Raw genomic sequence first — 19,903 nt, 5'->3', positions numbered from 1 at the left:
GAATAATATTTACATAATTGAATGCAAGTCGTTATAAATGACATTAGAATCAATTCTCAATCATGGTGTGAAAGTTTGTTTGACTTCGTGAAAAGTGTTTATCGATTTAGGCTCACAATCCCATGAGATACAACGAATACGTTGTATCTTTATAACATTATATAAATATAATCTATTTTTAATCTTATGCATATATTTTATTGAGTCCCATAAGAGCTTCTTTGAGTTCAAAATAAAAAATATTTAGTATGTAACTAAAAATTATAAAAATTATAATTTTTTAATTAATTTAAATTATATTTGATTTTCTTTTATAAACAAATCAAACATGTAAAAATTATTTTTTTTCTAACTTTTTATATTTTCCTCCATGCTTTTCGCTTTTAGGAACCAAGCATAATGGAATTCTCCCCACCAAGGATAAGTTGAAGCCCCACAACTCTATCTTTGTTTCCTCTTTTGCTCTCACATCTTATCCATTTTATTTGTTACCTCATCCACTCATCGTGGAAATTTAAAATTACCCATTTTCTGTCACTTCAAAGATAAATTATGTTTTATTTTAATGATGGATAAAAAAATTATTAATTATTACAAGTAATAAAGGGTGTTTACTAATAAACAAATAAATAATTGTTATATTCTATAAAATATGTAATAAAATAAAAATTATCACATGAAAACAACTCCTTGAACTTAATTATAGTCTAAGAGGAAGACAAATTATCCAAACATGCCTTCTAAAAAAAGGAATTGTTTTGGAAATTTTATTGTACACCTCCTCCTACATGAATATATGCTTCCAATTATACAACTCAACCAATTAAAAATTAACAAAAGTGTAAAAAAATTGAAATTATTTTGGAAAATAGTCTAAAAAATTTTATATTTTAAATTATTTCAAATTTTCTAATTTTCTATTTTATTATAATCGTTGTATGTATTTTAGAACAAAAAAAAAGCTTAAATTTATTTATTTATTTATTTTCAAAAACATATTTTGGAGACAATTATTTTGCAAGATGCCAAGAACAAGATCAAACAAGTCCAAATGTTTTCAACAATTTTTTTTTTCAAAATTTTTCTTAAATTTGTTTTATCAAACGCATTTTTAGAGCAAAACTTAAAAGCCCAACATTTTTAATACTTTTTTACGGTATGTGTCATTGATTTGAATCTAAAACCAGGCCAAGTTTTTGGAGACCTAAAGCGAAGCCCAACGTAAACTCAAGATGGGCCTAAATTATAGGCCGAGCTTAAGTCCATGCAACTCAGTGGGAGTTTGGGACTAGGACAGCAATTGATTGGATTTGCTTTACTAGATCCAATAAAATTCAGCCTACAACTTGGAGAGGTTAGATTTGGTTGATTACTAATTTTAAATTCAATTAAAAAATATTTAATTCAACCGAACTTAAGTCAACCCAATCTCATTTTTTCAAACTCGAGTTGGGTGTAGATTAGACTTAAATTGATCGAGATTGATCAAATTATAAGGTTTGAATTTGGTTGAACAAACTCATATTAGGTTTTTGAAATTTTTTTCTATATTCTTATACCAAAATTTAAACCATAAATGGGATAATATTTTAAGATAATAAGAAAAAACCTATTATACATTTCTAGAAAGCATAAAATAGTATATGATATAATTAAAATAATACATATATTTTTTACAAATTTAAAGAATAAAATAAAATAATATAAATTATAAAATTATTAAATTTGGATTTACACTCCAATTATTCAAAATTTAACTTGAATTCAAGCTCAAATGAATTTGAATTAAAATTATTATCCAAACTTTCTAAACGTGAGATTGGATCAAGCCAGCCCCACAAGTTGAATATATGGAACACTGGGTAAGATATTCAAATTTCCATAGCAAAAATCACTTTGAGCATTAAAAAAAAATAATTAATTTAATGATACCAAACAAAAAGGATGCTATAAAATTTTCTTTTTCTCTAATTTTTTTTTTGGTTGAATTAATTTTTTAAAAAAATAGAAGAATTTTAATTTTATTCTATTTCTTATACCCTAATCCTATACTCTTTTAAGTTAGGAATCTTAAGAAAAGAAAAATAAAATAAAATAAAGGAGTGGTGGCGTCACATGAATACAACAACCCTAAAGTTTATGCATCCTCCCTCACATTGTCCCTATTTGCCAAGGAGGATAGAAGATGGGGTGTTAAAATTGATGATAGAGAGAACAAAGGACAAATGAAACCAGTGTCGTCATGTCTTAATGCCCATTTTTAAGGGTAAGATGGTTATTTCATGCCTCCAAGTACAAAGACGCACCACATTTTAGTTGTGATTCTAGATATCCCGTCAACCAAGTAATATGCATCTTAAACGTGTAACCACATTCCCCAGTGTAAAATCGGTAAGTTTTTGAAGTTGACAAAATTGGCATTTCAAATCAACCTTTTGTGTGACAAACGCAACCTAACGGATTCACAATTCATAACCACATTTCAAGGGAAGACGCAAATATAACCCAACTGATTGAGATGGACGCCAACCAGGATGTCAAATGGACAGCCTACTTGAAAATGACGCACACGTTCAATCAAAGCGTGGGTCTCTGTCCCTGAAAAATGTCAAAGCTCAATGGTCTCAGAAGGGTTTTACAATAATTTTCTGTTCACAGCTACGACCAAGATTGCAGTGCGGAAAAGGGAATGCAATTGGGAAAGGTAAACCGTAAAGGTAATAGATTGCTTCAAAGGCAATTTAAACTGGCGCATAGGTTGGAGTAATAGGAACGGCAGAGGGACAAAAATGACATAAGGATTGACAGGTCAATCAAGTATGAAACGATGGGAATACGATAACTGTGGAAGGCAAGGGTGATGGGAAGCAAAGAATCCATAATTTTAAAATAGAATAATGAGCGCATTTGACTAAACAAAGCCCATTTATTTTCCACTTACCGGCGCATGCTTAACTTTGGTAATAAGATGTGATGCATGACCCCAGAAAAGGTGGAGTGCAAGCGTTGGCACCTCTTCCTTTTTTTCAAAACAAAATCCTAAATCAAGCAAGTGGGCATCACTTAAAATAATCATCACCACCACCACCCATTTTGACTTTGCTTTGTATTCCTCATACCTCAACCCGCATGAGTTGGTGATGGGCTTCACGAGTGTCTCAAACCAACATCCCCAGATTCGAATCGAACCATGATCACAACTTGCATCCAGTGTGGACAACTGAATGAGATATGAATTGAACACAAGCTGACAAGTGACAACCAACCTTACCCTAAAGTCCAACCCTCTCTCCAGCGCTCATGAGTCATTAGTCAACCGTCCCATACACGACACCTCCTCATTAAACAATTACACAGATTCCCACCACCCATTGACTGCTCCCCTATATCTACATTTTCTTTCCTATAAACAACAGCTTCAGTGGGAATTGGAACAAGTTAAAGTGGGCATCCTGGCAAGGACGGTCACCACAATGAATTGAATCAATTTCTAATTAAAAATATATATATATGGAATATGAGAAAAGAGAAAAGAGGTCACGCACTACTTTTATGATTCAAACCCCCACCAAATCCACAATCTTCTCTCTTTTCTATTTCTATTCTTTTTTTCGTAAACACAACTAAAAGATTTTCAAGAAAAAAAAAAAAAAAAGATAAGGAATTTATGTACTGTATAGGTGGCTAACATAGACACTCATCCTCTTTGGATATTTTGACTATTGAGCATCACTGCTTCTTGATCCTCTGTTTCTTGTCTCTTCACTGGACGATATTCACCATTGGGTGATAGCCACTAGGGATTAGGATGATTCGAGAACGAGAGCTGCAGTAGCGTCCGTAATTGATTGAGAGTGGTTGTGATCGCCTTCATAGGTGACAGTCAGCACCGTCGGATCGTCGAGAGCCCGTTCCACGTGTTTGCGTGCGGGGCACCCTCTCACGCTACTGCACTTGTAATATCCCCTGCTTACACGAATTCCCAAAAAAATATGTTCAGACTCAGCATACAATTTGACCGGGTTAGTAAACGAGTCAAAAACCGGGTGAAGAAACCATACAAAATAGGAAAAGAGGCTGTGATTGAGGGTGTGCAGTCCAAACAACACATACCTTGGATGCGGAGAACCTTTGATAGGTTTCTGACCATACTTTCTCCAAGAAAAATCATCCGGTGGAATATCAGCCATCTTGGTGCTTATTGCAGGAACTCTGACCACTCTCTTCACTCTCAATTTCCTGTTCAATCAACAACATAATCCAATTAAAATCAATTCCGTCACCGCTTAAACGAAAATATGCAAACTTAAAGAGTGTTGACGATGAGGACCAACCTTTTCTTAGAACAATGACACCGCCCAAAAGATGATCCGCACTTGGCACCTGCGTCGTCCATTGAACTGCACTTTCTCTTCAATGAAGACGAGGAAAGAGGAGGCCGACCCGCAGATGAAACCTGTGATAGATTCGAAATATGAAACCCAGACGATAAAGACGGTTGGACGCTTTCGGTGTCTCCCGTTAACGATGATACGAAAGAGTTGGGAGCAGAGACTGAATGAGAAGTTGTGAAATTGATTGTAGTCATAGATTCCTTCTTCTCTATGGCTACCTTCTTGGGCAACATTAGATTGGGGCTATGGTGATGGTGATGGTGGTGAGGTTGGTGGTTATGAGGGAGAGGAGGGAGACGATGAACAGGAGTTGGACAATAAATCTTAGAAACAGAGGTTTGTTTATCCTCAGCCGGCTGGTGATGGCTAACAGGAACTGGGGTGTCGGTATCTTGGGGCGGCTGTTGAGGAGGCACCAAAGGAGCCCTTCTGAAGCGAGCGTGACCAGTTCTTGTTCGATCCAGCAACGAAATAACCCTCTTGAACTTGGTGACGGCCATGTCCGCAACAGCCGTGCAATCAATATCAATTTCCAGAGAGGTTGTGGTCTGCTTCTGTTGCTGGCATTGAGATAGCAACTTTACAAGCTTCTCAACGCTCTGGATCCCAGCAGACGCAGCTTCCTGGAGAGCATTATCTTCCATTTTTGCTGCAAAACTATCGTTGGCGTACCCCATCATCAGCTCCACTGCCATGTCTGAACGGGCACAAGACCCCAACCCCGGATCCCGCTATTATAGAAGAGATTAGACAGATGTTGCAGAAGACAAAGAAGGAGAAGATGATTGATGAGGGAAAAGCAAATGTTGAAAAGAAGCTCAAGAAGATAAAAAGGGTTTGGAGTCAAAGTGATGCCCTAGCAACGCAAGGCATCGGATGACTGACCTGTCGCTGCTGTCCGTCTGCCGTCAAACCCAATATCGAATGACATCCTTCCACGTGGCCAATTATGCTGCCCTTTGACCTGCCCTCTTTAATGTCGGGCCCGTTATTGAGAGGAACCCGTTGGAGACCGTGTGAAATAATGGGGGGGCGAGATAAGGTCAAAAGCTTCTTCAAATGCCCGTTGGATTCAAGACCCTCTAAAGTCGCAAGTGTTTAGTTGTATCCAGTGAGGTAGAGTTGACCTTAACACCATTCAATCCCTCCAAAATCTCTATCTAATAAAGTAACCACAAAACAAAAAAGTTAACGCTCCAATCTCTTACCCACTCGTTATCACTTAATTAACAACATTTAAGAAAATGACAGGAAACCCAACTTTAGACTTTCTTTTCCTCTTTTTTTTTTCTTTGGTTTTTATGTAATTATGAAAAGGTAAAACTTAAACAAAAAGTAAAAGACGGGGAAAAGAAAAGGAAGGAGAGGACTTTAACCGCGTTGAAAAAGACAAAAAGAAAAAAATCAACGAAAGAGCAGGAAGGGTAAACCCTGGGATTCTGGGAGGAGGAGGCGAATGTGGGGCCCCAGAGGCTCCTCTTTTACCAAATATCCGATGCCGCAGCGTCAAAGCACCAACTCCACAAGTCACATGGGATTCTTTCATCCATGATATGGTTTTCTTCTCTCCCAAGCCTCAAACCTACTTTTAAAACTGAATCCCTGAGCCTCGTGATGCACCCCCATTCTGTATGTTTTGGGTCTTGTTGGATTTTGCACAATGGGGACTGACTGTAATTTTGTAATATATTTGGAAAATGGAGACTTGATGGGCAAATTTAGTAGTCAAATGATGAAGAATTTAATATACACAATTGTGGGGGCTGATGCTTTATACAGCCAAGCCGGCATCTTAAAATTGGTATCGCTTGTCCGTATACGATATTGGAGAATGCGCCCATCATGATATTATTATTTTAAAGAAAATTTTAAATTGATAATAGGAATGACATTCTTTCAACTTATGACTTATGAAGCGGTGTACGCAATTATAATCACTGATTTCCTGCCCTTTATTTGTTGACTTTAGAGATTTCCTTGTCTGGAATCCCTTGAATGGTGGGTTTGGCTCCTCCCATCCTCTCTTCTTTCTTTGTTCAACTGTTTTCCTTCGTGGTTTCTTGGCGTTGAGATTTGTTGCTCAAAATCCCAAACTGCAATTTAAATCAAATAAATCATTTTTAATTAATTAAAAAAAATCTCTCTCATTTTCTTTTTTTTTTTGTTTTTTTTAGAATTATAGAATCTATTTAATAACTTTTTCAAAAACAGTTTTTTTTTAAAATTATTTATAATTTTTTTTGAAAATATTTTGAGTTAATTTTTATTTTTAAAAATATTTCTCAAACATAGTTTTTAAAAAACAATTCTATTATTATAATTTTTAATAAAATACATAGATCTATTTAAAAACTTAAAAAATGTTTTCAAAGTGTTTTCCATTTTTTCAAATATTTATTAATGATTATCAAAAACTATTTTAAAAATCATTAATAATCAAACATGCCTTTATATACATTCTAGATAACAATCATCAAACATAATCACAACTCATAAGATCCTTTACCTATTCTTGGCGGGATGGGCTATTCTAATTTTGAATTTTTTTTATCAGAAAAAATAGAACGAAGCATAATATGCTCATCAAACTAAAGAACTAAACAAGCCCATTAAAATTGGGCTTTATTGCCAGCACAATTAATTGGGCCCTTATTGGGCCATGACAGTTTTGGATTCAATTACTCGGACAACTTGGGCATGCTCCGTATCGTATGTACATAAATCTACAAGCGTAAGGCCCGATCAGTACTCAATACAAGAATCTCATATATTTAAAAGCATTATAACAAGCAAATAAGAATATTTTTACAAAAATAACTTTTGAAAAGTAATCGCATACTGCAATCAAATCAAGTGATCTTATTTTAAAATCATCTTTTGTTTGATTTAACTTGAAAATGATTCTTAGGTGCCAAGACTCACATTTTCTAATCTTGGGTGATTTGTTTTCGGTATTAATATATTGTCTTGAGAATTATTCCATGTAGTTTTTTAATTTTTTTTTTTCAATTTTTAATCACGGAAAGTGTGTAATTAAAAGAAGATCTAGAAAAAGAGGCTCTTGATTTATTCTCTTGATCCTTAGATAATAAAAAATGATTCTTGATTTTTACAATCATAGAGGATTCTCATTTCCTCATTGTATTTATTTTTATTTAATTAGGAAATAAACGTACTGCTCCAAAATTTAAATGACTTGCATACATGGTATTCCTGTCCAGTTCGAATGGATCGCAAAATAAAATTAAAATAAGAAAGTTGGGCATCCTTCAGAGTGGGCCTGACTCTCTTGGAATGGGTCTGAATGACTCTGACTGGGTGGGCCCAATCATAATGCGGTTGGACTAGCCTAATCATCATGAAACTGGGCCGATCCAACTTGCACAGCATTTTATCATTACGAATCAGGAAACAAATACTTGACAGGCGATTGTGAAAGTCAATAAAATTCATTGTATTTTAGCGTCAGACATTAACCACAAATTTTGTATGAAGGTGGTACGCAAATAAACGTGGACACTCGTACAGTTGTAATGGTCTGAAAATCGTGGGGGAATTAAAAAAATTTGACAGGAAAAGAAATCATATCTAAGGTTGAAAACATGCGGAGAACAGGTCAATATTTAACATTAAAAAACGTCGTACAACCTCATTTCTTCTATTCTAAAATGACTGGGCAGTCGGCAGTCGGCAGTCCCACAAGAATACGATAAACGTTTGATATTACACAAAAAATAAAATCTATGATTCAAAAACAAAGTCAATAGAGAATTCAGAAGCTGGAAAAAGATGATAAGGCGTACTTTTAACGTCTATAACAAGCATGAAAGGCGTGATTCGTGAAGCATGTTTGTTAGTATTGACTATTGCCTAACCCCTAAACTCCAAATTAGCCCCACACATTTTGTCCACCCACTATTTAAGGGCATGCAAAATTTTGAAACCTTCACATGGAGGAAAACTTTCGTAGAAATTGATTGGGTGATTTAAGGATATCATATTTTACCAAATTTGTTTTTGAAAACGTTTCCATGATTACTTCAAATACAGCAAAATATATTGCATTTTGGAATGGATCGAATCATAGCTTTTTCAGAGTCTAGTGTATGGACAGGAAGTAGAATCTTTGAAATGTAATGAATGTCATACTCTGTTCATCTTTTATTAAAATGTCGTATTACTCGAATGATGGTAGAATGAGTTGTTGAAGCGTTTTACTGATATCCTTCGTAGAAAAAGTGGTTGAGGAAGAAATAATGGGAAGGCTCACGTGAATCCACCCATTTGGCAGCATCGCAACATCTGGCCTGCACACGCAATACAGAAGACAAGAAATCGCACCGGCCCATGCGCTTAGCCCTGGGCTCCAGCTCCTCTGATGAACCAAAAGTGGGTCCATTGTCTGCAGGGAATGGCGAAGGGTAATGCAATTTCATGAAAATAAAAGCAACAAGTGAAGGCGTGGTGGCCCCATCTCCCATACCCACACTAAAGAATACACCTTCGAACTTACCAGTGATATGGGAATTGCATGTGCTGCTTGTAGGGACCCCTCCTCTTAGGAAACACGTGGCACGCGGCTCATGGTGACGCGTGGCACGTATTATCAGCCGGACCATCATCATCCGGATTCCCCCAAAGATATGCATGGTGCAGTTATCCTATCCGGACCACCTCAAGGAAAGGCAAACGACGCTTCAGCTTCTCCTATCCAAGGAAGAGCAAACGACGCTGGCAGAACGTAGACATCCGGATGGTCTCTACAACACATCCGGATAATCAGCATGAGCCATCCGGATATAAATCGTCTGGATGATCAATTAAAGTAAAGCGAGTCTTACACGCAATCACAACAAGCGGCCATGGCCCACATCCCATCACCTGCAGAATGAGAAGACAAGAGGAAGTGACAGCAAGTCACTTCCCACGATCATTCTACATAATCACTTTCCACGATCTCTGACAGCCACATCACCTACCATGGTCTCTGACAGCCATTCGTAGGATAATAGTGCTCCTACTGACACCTATTATCATCATCACAACATAAAATATCTCCTCACCATTAATGAAAGGAGCAGTACCCCTGAAGCTATATATATATGCCTTCACACGAAGAAGGAGAGGATGATCCCCTGGTAACCTCTTGATACCTAGTAAAAGGCCAACTGATTTATATATCTTTCTCTGACCATGGCTAACAAAACCATCGAAGGGTGTGTCCGGACACCCTGTTCGGATGTCCTTTTGCAGGTGCAACCGCTGAATCAAGAACCCCTTGTGTGTTGAGATTCACGTGCCCATCCATCTAGCAGCAACGTGGACCACTGGATACGCGAGGTTACAACATTGGCGCCGTCTGTGGGAATCTTTTACTTTTTATTCTGATTCAGTCACTAGCAAAGATGGCCACACCTTCCCAAAGTCGATCATCTGGTAGAAAGGAGGAAGATAATCACGAATGGCGTCAAGCCATCGAAAAAAGACAGTTGGCGAGCGAAAAACAGCTAAGAGCTCTCCTCCAGGAGACGGAGAGGTTAAGGGAAGAAAACGCTGTGTTACGCATTCAAGCCTCTACGTCAGGTCCTCCTCGTCGTCAGCGCTCAAAAGGCCAGGTGGCAAACTCTAGGCCAGAGCCAGAATCAATATATCCTGGGTCAACAGGAGCTGTCCCAGGAGCATACAATGTAAGGCCCCATGAGCCACGCACACCCATGCCTCGAGCTCCCCGTGAGGAAAGCTCAGATTCCACTCATTTTTCAGCAAAAAGACAACGTGATAGAAAATCACAGTTGTCAAGTTCTATGCGCGCAAGACTAGGCCCACAAGAGCCTGGGAGATCAAGGCCACCAGTAGCCACAACCCGGGCGCCGCGCCCCGATCCTATGATCGCTCCCATGGTGCAGAACGTACCTCCGCATCGTGACCCCATGGTCACCCCAGCGATGCGGAACGTTCACTCACACCTAGCGGAACGACCAGCTGGGAGAAACCTCCCAAACGAGCCACCCATTGGCTCCATCAGCAAAAGGCTGGATGACATGCTCTCCACGCCCTTTTGCTCCCATATCACCCATTACGAGCCCCCAAGGGGATTCCTCGTACCAAAGTTTTCCACATACGATGGGACCAACGATCCCTTCGATCACATCATGCACTATCGACAGCTTATGACGCTCGATATTGGCAACGATGCATTATTATGCAAAGTATTCCCCGCCAGCCTTCAAGGGCAGGCCCTCTCATGGTTTCATCGCCTACCTCCTAACTCTGTTGACAATTTCAGGGACCTCTCTGAAGCATTCGTGGGACAGTACTTGTGCTCTGCTCGACACAAGCAGAATATTAGCACCTTCCAGAATATAAAAATGAGAGACAACGAATCCTTGAGGGAATTTGTGAAACGATTTGGCCAAGCCGTACTTCAAATAGAGGTTTGCAGCATGGATGCTGTCCTACAGATCTTCAAGAGAAGTATTTGTCCAAGCACTCCATTTTTCGAATCGCTGGCCAAAAAGCCTCCTACAACGATGAACGATTTGTTCAGACGTGCCAACAAATATTCAATGCTCGAAGATGATGTGCGTGCAGCCACTCAACAAGTTTTGGTTGCCAGACAGGCTTCTAGAGATAGCGCGGACAGAAATGCCAAACCTCCGGACCGGCCAAAACCAGTTGACCGAAGGCAGGACGGGCCGAGTCGTCCGGATAGGCCGCCCATCACACCCCTATCCGTATCATATGAAAAACTTCTCCCAATGATCCAAGGGTTGTCCGACTTCAGGTGGCCTAGACCCCTCGAAACGGACCCATCCATGAGAGACCGCAGCAAGAAATGCGCCTTCCACAAAGACCATGGTCATACAACAGAGACATGTCGGTCCCTCCAGTATCTAGTTGAAAGGCTCATCAAAGCAGGACATTTAAAACAGTACATCCGCTCAGATACTGGAGGAAGGGATGTATCTCAACATCATAACTCTGGGGCCCCGAGGGCCCCAGTCGCCCCCAAGGCTGTCATAAACTATATCAACGGGGGCCCATCTGACGAGGAATACGATTCCAGGCGGAAAAGGCAGAAATTGCTGTGGGCCGCGTCAATACGCGAACGCATTAATTCCATCCGGCCGGGTCTTACTGGAGAGGGCCCTCGCCCCATAGATGGGACAATCATTTTCCCACCAGTAGATCCCACCCGGACGCTACAGCCACATCGCGATGCCCTCATCCTCTCCCTAGAAATAGGAGATTTCGATGTAAGACGTATCTTGGTCGACCCAGGCAGTTCAGCTGATCTGGTGCAAGCATCAGTCGTTGGCCATATGGGACATAGTCTCGCGGGTCTCGAAAACCCCGGACGAATCTTATCCGGATTCAATGGGTCATCAACCACATCCATAGGAGACATTATACTGCCGGTCCAAGCTGGTCCAGTCACTCTCAACGTACAATTCTCGGTGGTACAAGAGTTATCACCCTTCAATGTCATCTTGGGACGCACATGGCTTCACTACATGAAAGCCATCCCTTCCACATATCATCAAATGGTGAGTTTCCTCACCAACGAAGGGCAAACTGACTTGTATGGCAGCCAATTAGCCGCTCGCCAGTGCTATCAAATAGCACGTGAGGCAGTCGCTAACCAGGAGGATGCATCTCCCCCTGAACCCAGCCATACGCATGACCAATAGCAATTATTGGGTCCGGCAGACAAGGATCCCCCGACAGCAGATCCCTTACAAACAATCCAAATCTCAGAAGAGAATGATCACCTCACGAATATCAGTTCCCTCATGACGCAAGAAGAAATTCAGAGCATACAAAATATCCTTCGAAGCAACCATGACATCTTCGCATGGACACATTCGGATATGAAGGGAATTCATCCCTCTATTGCCTCTCACAAGCTTAACGTCTTTCCAGCAGCCAGACCCGTTCAACAGAAGATTAGACGCTTTCATCCGGATAGACAAAGAGTTATCCAAGATGAAATTAACAAATTGTTGGAAGTCGGATTCATCAGAGAAGTATCTTATCCAGAGTGGTTGGCAAATGTAGTAGTGGTACCAAAGAAAGAGGGCAAATGGCGAGTCTGTGTTGATTACACCAATCTCAATAATGCATGTCCAAAAGACAGTTTTCCCTTACCACGGATAGATCAAATTGTGGATTCTACTTCCGGGCAAGGGATGCTCTCTTTCTTGGATGCCTTTTCCGGATATCACCAAATTCCCATGTCTCCGGATGACGAAGAAAAAACAGCATTCATAACGCCACACGGCCTCTATTGCTACAAAGTCATGCCATTTGGACTCAAAAACGCTGGCGCCACGTATCAAAGATTGATGACTAAAATCTTCAAACCTCTGATAGGCCGCTCGGTCGAGGTATACATTGACGATATCGTGGTTAAAAGCAAAACTCGAGAGCAGCATATCCTCCATTTGCAAGAAGTTTTTTATCTCTTGCGAAAGTATGGCATGAAGCTAAATCCTTCCAAATGTGCCTTTGGCGTGAGTGCTGGCAAATTTCTGGGATTTATGGTCAGCCAAAAAGGCATAGAAGTCAGCCCAGATCAGGTCAAAGCAGTCATGGAGACGCCTCCTCCTAGGAACAAAAAGGAGTTACAACGCCTCACAGGCAAGCTCGTTGCGTTAGGACGTTTCATAGCCCGCTTCACTGATGAGTTGCGACCCTTCTTCTTGGCAATACGAAAAGCTGGAACGCAGGAGTGGACGGACAATTGCCAAAACGCGTTGGAAAGAATTAAACATTGTCTTATGCATCCACCCATCTTGAGCAGCCCCATCCCAAAGGAGAAGCTATACATGTATCTAGCTGTCTCAAAATGGGCAATCAGCGCCGTTCTATTCCGCTGCCCTTCACCAAAGGAGCAGAAACCTGTCTACTATGTCAGCAGGGCATTGGCAGATGTAGAAACCAGGTATTCAAAAATGGAGCTAACAGCCTTAGCTCTTCGAAGTGCTGCCCAAAATCTTCGCCCCTATTTTCAAGCCAACCCAGTGATTGTATTGACCGACCAACCCCTTCGTAGCATTCTGCACAAACCAGATTTAACCAGGCGAATGCTACAATGGGCCATCGAATTGAGCGAATTTGGAATCGAATTCCAACCCAGATTATCCAAAAAAGGCCAAGTAATGGCCGACTTTGTGCTCGAATATTCACGAAGACCCAACCAACACCACGAATCAAGTGAACAAGAGTGGTGGACACTACGAGTTGACGGAGCCTCACGCTCATCAAGCTCTGGAGTTGGGCTCTTACTACAGTCCCCAACTGGGGAACATCTGGAGCAAGCCATCCGGCTGGGATTCTCCGCGTCTAACAATGAAGCAGAATACGAGGCCATCCTGTCCGGATTGGACCTCGCCCTTGCTCTATCCGTCTCCAAACTCCGGATCTACAGCGACTCGCAACTAGTGGTAAGGCACGTCCAGAAAGAATATGAGGCTAAGGACTCACGCATGGCGCGATACTTGGCCAAAGTAAGAAGCACCTTACAGCAATTCACCGAGTGGACAATCGAAAAAATTAAGCGAGCTGACAATAGGCACGCTGACGCTTTGGCCGGCATAGCTGCCTCTCTACCTATCAAAGAAGCCATTTTATTGCCCATACATGTGCAAGCCAATCCCTCTGTCGCAGAAAATTCCACTTGCAACACCATTGAGGCAACCCAAACGGATAATCAATAATGGACGCATGATATTGCAGAATATCTCCGGACAGGCACTTTACCCAAAGATCTTAAACAAGCGCACAAAATCCGGGTGCAGGCTGCCCGCTTCACCCTGATCGGGGGGCACCTGTACAAGCGATCTTTCACAGGGCCTTATCTTCGCTGTCTTGGGCATTCAGAGGCCCAGTATGTGCTAGCTAAATTACATGAAGGAATATGCGGAAATCATACGGGAGGACGATCCCTAGCACATAGAACTCATTCACAAGGGTACTATTGGCCAACAATGAAGAAAGACGCGGCAGCATATGTCCAAAAGTGTGATAAATGTCAAAGATACGCTCCCATTCCACGCATGCCATCAGCCGCATTAAAATCGGTCTCAGGCCCATGGCCTTTCGCGCAGTGGGGCATGGACATAGTGCGACCCCTCCCAGCAGCACCTGCCCAGAAGAAATTCCTCCTTGTCGCCACTGATTACTTCAGTAAATGGGTAGAAGCTGAAGCATATGCAAGCATCAAAGATAAAGATGTCACCAAATTCGTATGGAAGAACATTGTTTGCCGCTTTGGAATTCCCCAAATCATCATAGCTGACAATGGTCCACAATTTGACAGCATTGCATTCAGGAATTTCTGTTCGGAATTGAATATCCGGAATTCATACTCCACGCCACGTTATCCTCAAAGCAATGGCCAGGCGGAAGCCACAAACAAAACTCTAATCAATGCCTTAAAGAAAAGGCTAGAGCAAGCCAAAGGGAAGTGGGTGGAGAAGCTACCCGGCGTCCTGTGGGCCTATCGAACCACACCCGGACGACCAACAGGAAATACTCCTTTTGCCCTCACATATGGAATGGATGCAGTCATTCCCACTGAAATAGGTCTTCCTACTATCCGGACTGATGCAGCAAAGCAAAAAGACGCCAACACGGAACTAGGAAGAAATTTGGACTGGGCAGACGAAGTCAAAGAAAGCGCGTCCATCCAGATGGCAGATTATCAACAAAGGGCATCAGCGCATTACAATCGAAAAGTCAGGCCCAGAAACTTCAAAAATGGTACACTAGTACTTAGAAAATTTTTTGAAAATACTGCTGAAGTAGGCGCGGGAAAGTTCCAAGCCAATTGGGAAGGACCCTACATAGTGTCTAAGGCAAACGAAAATGGAGCCTATCATTTACAAAAGCTAGATGGCACTCCGTTACTCAGACCATGGAATGTATCCAATTTAAAGCAGTACTATCAGTAAAAAGTATACACAAGTGCAAATGAGAAAGAAGTATGTTTTATTGATATGAATAAATGTAATTACAAAAGAGATCTCCGGACCACAAAAAATACAGAAGGAAAAATTACAGCAGAAAAATTGCAAAAAGAGATAAACTATCAGGGAGCGGGCTTCTCATGGAGCTTCTTTTCTTCACCCGGAGGAATTGAAGGGGTATCTCGCTTAATGCCGTTCTTCTTCATGCAGCAGCGATACCCAAAGATAAACGTATCATCCACTTGTTGCTGGTAATCCGCTGCAAGTTCCTCCCTTTCCACAGCAAACTCCCGTTCAAGTTCCTCTTTTTGCACATCCAGACGCAGCTGCAAGTCTTCCTTCTGTTTCTTTTCATTCAAAACTTCTGTCCGGAGTTGACTCAATTCATCCCTTAGCCGGGCTGCCTCACCCTCCGCCTCATGAAGGCGGCCCGCAGTTGATTCTTCTCGACCCTTCGCCTCAGCCAACTCCACTCGGAGGGCTTCATTTTCCTCTCGCATGGTGGATAGACTGACCTCAGCCTCCTCCATTCTCAGACGCAGTTGATTTTCAATCTCTTGGCGCCGAGAGGAGAAGGTCTTCATATAGTCTGCAGTCTGCAGCAGCTAAGTAAAAAGATCGTGTTGTTGAGCCATGCCGCGGAGGCCCCTCACCAGCTGACACACAAACAAGAAAAGCAAACACATAAGTCATACTACAACAAACACATCAGTGCAACAAAAAATCAAAAAGCAAAAACACAAGACAACGGTGTACCGTTTCTATCATATCAAACATCTTAGCAGAGGGCTTGATGGCTTTCCAGTCAGGAGTAATCTGCTTTAACTTAACTTCCAACTCCGCGTAGCTGAAAGGGCTAACAGGAGCGGCATCGTCAGCAGATTCCTCCTCAGGTGAGGAAGCAGAGGGTAACTCTTGTCCCAGAATCGGAACCCCCACATCTTCGTCCGGACACATATGTCCGGATGCATCTTCAGCTGGAATTATTGCCGGGGCGGCTGAGGTCTCAGTTGCCATCTCCACCTCGCCTCCATCCGGATGAGCGTCATGGGCAGAAGCGCAGCTAACTTCAATTTCTTGCTGCCGCTCAAAGAGTCCGGACTGTAGATCGCGCGTCAAACGCGGCTTCTTGAGAGGAGGCCCTTTCACCAGGACTATGGCCAAGCGATCCGGGTCGTCGGAAGGCTGACTTTGGCTTTCTGCCCCCGCTTCCTCCAACGGGGCCGTTTCAGCTGCATCAGCATCCGGATTAAGGTTGCCCGGATGGTTGATAGATGCAGCTTCCTCAGCCAAATTAGCCAGACGCGCAGCCGCGACTAAGGAAGGGCCTGAGTGATTCAACCCCGACATGCGTCCGGGGCCGCTTGAGATAGAGTGCGGAGCAGCATTTACTGGCTCCTCTATCATTACTTCCCCCTCATAAGTAGTTTGTGGAGGAGGAAACTCCTTGGGAGGAGTGGGTTCCTTCACATCCTTCCCATGCTTCTTCACTAGCTTCCCCCTCTTTCCTGGAATTTTCTTTGAAGGAGGGTCCGGACCCCCCTTCTGTCCGGGAGCCTTCCGGATAGTGCCTTCAGTTTTTTTCTGATCTCTATCCTCCAGGAGCTTTCGCCGCCTTTCAGCGTCAGCCTCTTTAGCTTCCTGATAGAGGGGGAGCTCCTTCACAGTATAATGCTCCCCAGGCACTATCTCATCCTTTGCCAGTTTCCTAGGAAGAATATTGATAACATATTCCTGGGGCTCCCGGACGACCGCTATCAAATTCCGTGTGGAAAGCAATGTTTTATAGGCCCTCTCCTTGGGATCTATCTCGAATAATTTGCAGACGCAGGCGAAGGACGCCTTTTCCACCCAATCCACAAGGTGACCCCTCAATTCCAGACCTGCATTGACAGCAACAAAAGGTGAGAATTCCGTCCGGAAAAATCAGAAAAAATCAGCAAAGCAAAATCCGGACAAAAAAAAAAAAAAAAAATCGCAAAGCAAGATTACCCGGAATTTTTAAGGTATAATTTGGAGAAAAAGGCCTCGACGGATGCTGCGATAGCCCCGCCCATCCACCCCGGACCGCCACCAGCCCCTTCGCCCCTCCCTTTGTCGAATCTGGCAGCTCTGTCACCATTTGAAGGGAGGGCAGGTGAGCGGACACACTGAAGATATCAGTCTTTGCTTTCTTCAGGGAATAGACAAAGAACACTTCCAGTAGCGTCAGGTCGAGGCTGTACAGCATGTTGATGATGCTGCATCCCATCAGCACCCGGACAAGGTTGGGATGAATGAAGATGGGTGGAATCTGAGAGAAGTGGAGGAATTCCTTGAACAACGCCGGCAGAGGGAACCGGAGCCCCGCGTTGAATTGTTCTTTTGTGAAGAGGATAACGTTTTCTCCACCTTTCTCAGTAGGCATAGCCGCCTCCTCGTTCACCAAGTCTATCAATACGTCATGGGGGATGCAGAATCGCTCCCGGAACTCCTTCGCATTTAATTTGTCTATCGCCTTTTCGCCAGCCTCGCTGACCCGGACAAACGAAACAGTCTTTTTTTGAGCCATTTCTTACCACAAAGCCAAACCAAAATCTACATGCAAAAGCAACCCAAACGGTTCAAACCAAACAGTCAGAAAATACACAAACCCTAATCCAAAGCAGTCAGAAAAACCCCTCAAAAACCCCCCCCCCGAGCACCAACAAAATACCAACATTCAACAACAATTACAAGCGACTTGTCCACAATAATGCTCACGCAAGCCAGAAACCAAGTTCAAAGAACCAGCAAACGCAACCAAACGATTGACAGTAGCAAAGAGGTACGTACCAAATAAAGATCTGAAGAGGAAGAACGGTTACTATCTTGGTACAAAATCACCAACAGCAAACAAACGAAATCGCGATACAAAAACACCGGTACAAAAGAGCTTTCGAAGTTTTTCTTAGAGAAGCAAAGGGCGCAAAAAAAACCAATAAAGAAGAAAGGCTCTCAAAAGAATGCAGTAGAAAAAATGCAAAAAAGAGGTACAGTGCCCTATTTATAGCAGGACAGCCCCTCGGAAAGCCAAACCAACAGCCATGTTATCATTGAAACGACATATTGCCTGGGGATACACAGGGTCGGCGGCTCGTCATAAATACCTTTTTTGGCTTCCGCACCCCCACTCGCCACGTGGCCCAGTCAAACGAAGGGACCTCTTCAATTTTCAAAAGCCAGTTATTTTTAACCCGCCCATTTTTTCGGGCAAAATAGGCAAGTTAAAAATGGGGGCAATGTAGGGACCCCTCCTCTTAGGAAACACGTGGCACGCGGCTCATGGTGACGCGTGGCACATATTATCAGCCGGACCATCATCATTCGGATTCCCCCAAAGATATGCATGGTGCAGTTATCCTATCCGGACCACCTCAAGGAAAGGCAAACGACGCTTCAGCTTCTCCTATCCAAGGAAGAGCAAACGACGCTGGCAGAACGTAGACATCCGGATGGTCTCTACAACACATCCGGATAATCAGCATGAGCCATCCGGATATAAATCGTCTGGATGATCAATTAAAGTAAAGCGAGTCTTACACGCAATCACAACAAGCGACCATGGCCCACATCCCATCACCGGCAGAATGAGAAGACAAGAGGAAGTGACAGCAAGTCACTTCCCACGATCATTCTACATAATCACTTTCCACGATCTCTGACAGCCGCATCACCTACCATGGTCTCTGACAGCCATTCGTAGGATAATAGTGCTCCTACTGACACCTATTATCATCATCACAACATAAAATATCTCCTCACCATTAATGAAAGGAGCAGTACCCCTGAAGCTATATATATATGCCTTCACACGAAGAAGGAGAGGATGATCCCCTGGTAACCTCTTGATACCTAGTAAAAGGCCAACTGATTTATATATCTTTCTCTGACCATGGCTAACAAAACCATCGGAGGGTGTGTCCGGACACCCTGTCCGGATGTCCTTTTGCAGGTGCAACCGCTGAATCAAGAACCCCTTGTGTGTTGAGATTCACGTGCCCATCCATCTAGCAGCAACGTGGACCACTGGATACGCGAGGTTACAACACTGCTCTGTCTTCAAATTTAATAAGAACGATGACTAAGGGCCTGGGGCTGCCCATCAGCAGCCGTTTCCAATGTCCAGTTACGGTTAATCGCCTCTCTGGGGCCCGATCTCCCACGCATGGCCGCTCTTCACGTGGGGACGTCACCCGGATTCCCTCTTTTTTTAGGAGATTCAATCTGGGTTTTCTCACGTGTCTAATTCTGAAACATCAAACCAGTGCCACTGCCAACGTCACCTGCACACACGGATTTTTTATGATAGTACGATAATTTTAAAAAGTAATTTTTAGTGGAACAAATAATTTTAAATCAACATAATTTTTATCAAAAAAGAAAAAGAAAAATAAAAATAAAAATCTTTATTTTTTTTATAAAAAATATTATAATATAAAAATCATCTTTTCTATTTTTTTTAAATAAATTTATAAACTAAAATCATCTTCTAAAGAAGCAATTTTTTTAAAAGGAAAA

General features: G+C 42.2%; 1 protein-coding gene across 1 annotated transcript; it reads right to left on the bottom strand.

Annotated features, from left to right (window-relative positions):
• Window positions 1-3,523: 3,523 nt before the first annotated feature.
• LOC100247092 (probable WRKY transcription factor 7) lies at window positions 3,524-5,227 on the bottom strand. The gene is made up of 3 exons (XM_002284930.4): window positions 4,335-5,227; window positions 4,114-4,239; window positions 3,524-3,966 (listed from the first exon to the last, which is right to left on the bottom strand). Exons 1-3 carry the CDS (start codon window positions 5,087-5,089, stop codon window positions 3,804-3,806), a joined length of 1,044 nt encoding a protein of 347 aa, XP_002284966.1. The 5' UTR covers window positions 5,090-5,227; the 3' UTR covers window positions 3,524-3,803.
• Window positions 5,228-19,903: the final 14,676 nt, after the last annotated feature.

This window comes from Vitis vinifera, chromosome 18 (assembly GCF_030704535.1).
Source record: "Vitis vinifera cultivar Pinot Noir 40024 chromosome 18, ASM3070453v1".
NCBI classification, from domain to species: Eukaryota; Viridiplantae; Streptophyta; class Magnoliopsida; order Vitales; family Vitaceae; genus Vitis; species Vitis vinifera.
This window is presented reverse-complemented; position numbering and strand designations above follow the sequence as displayed.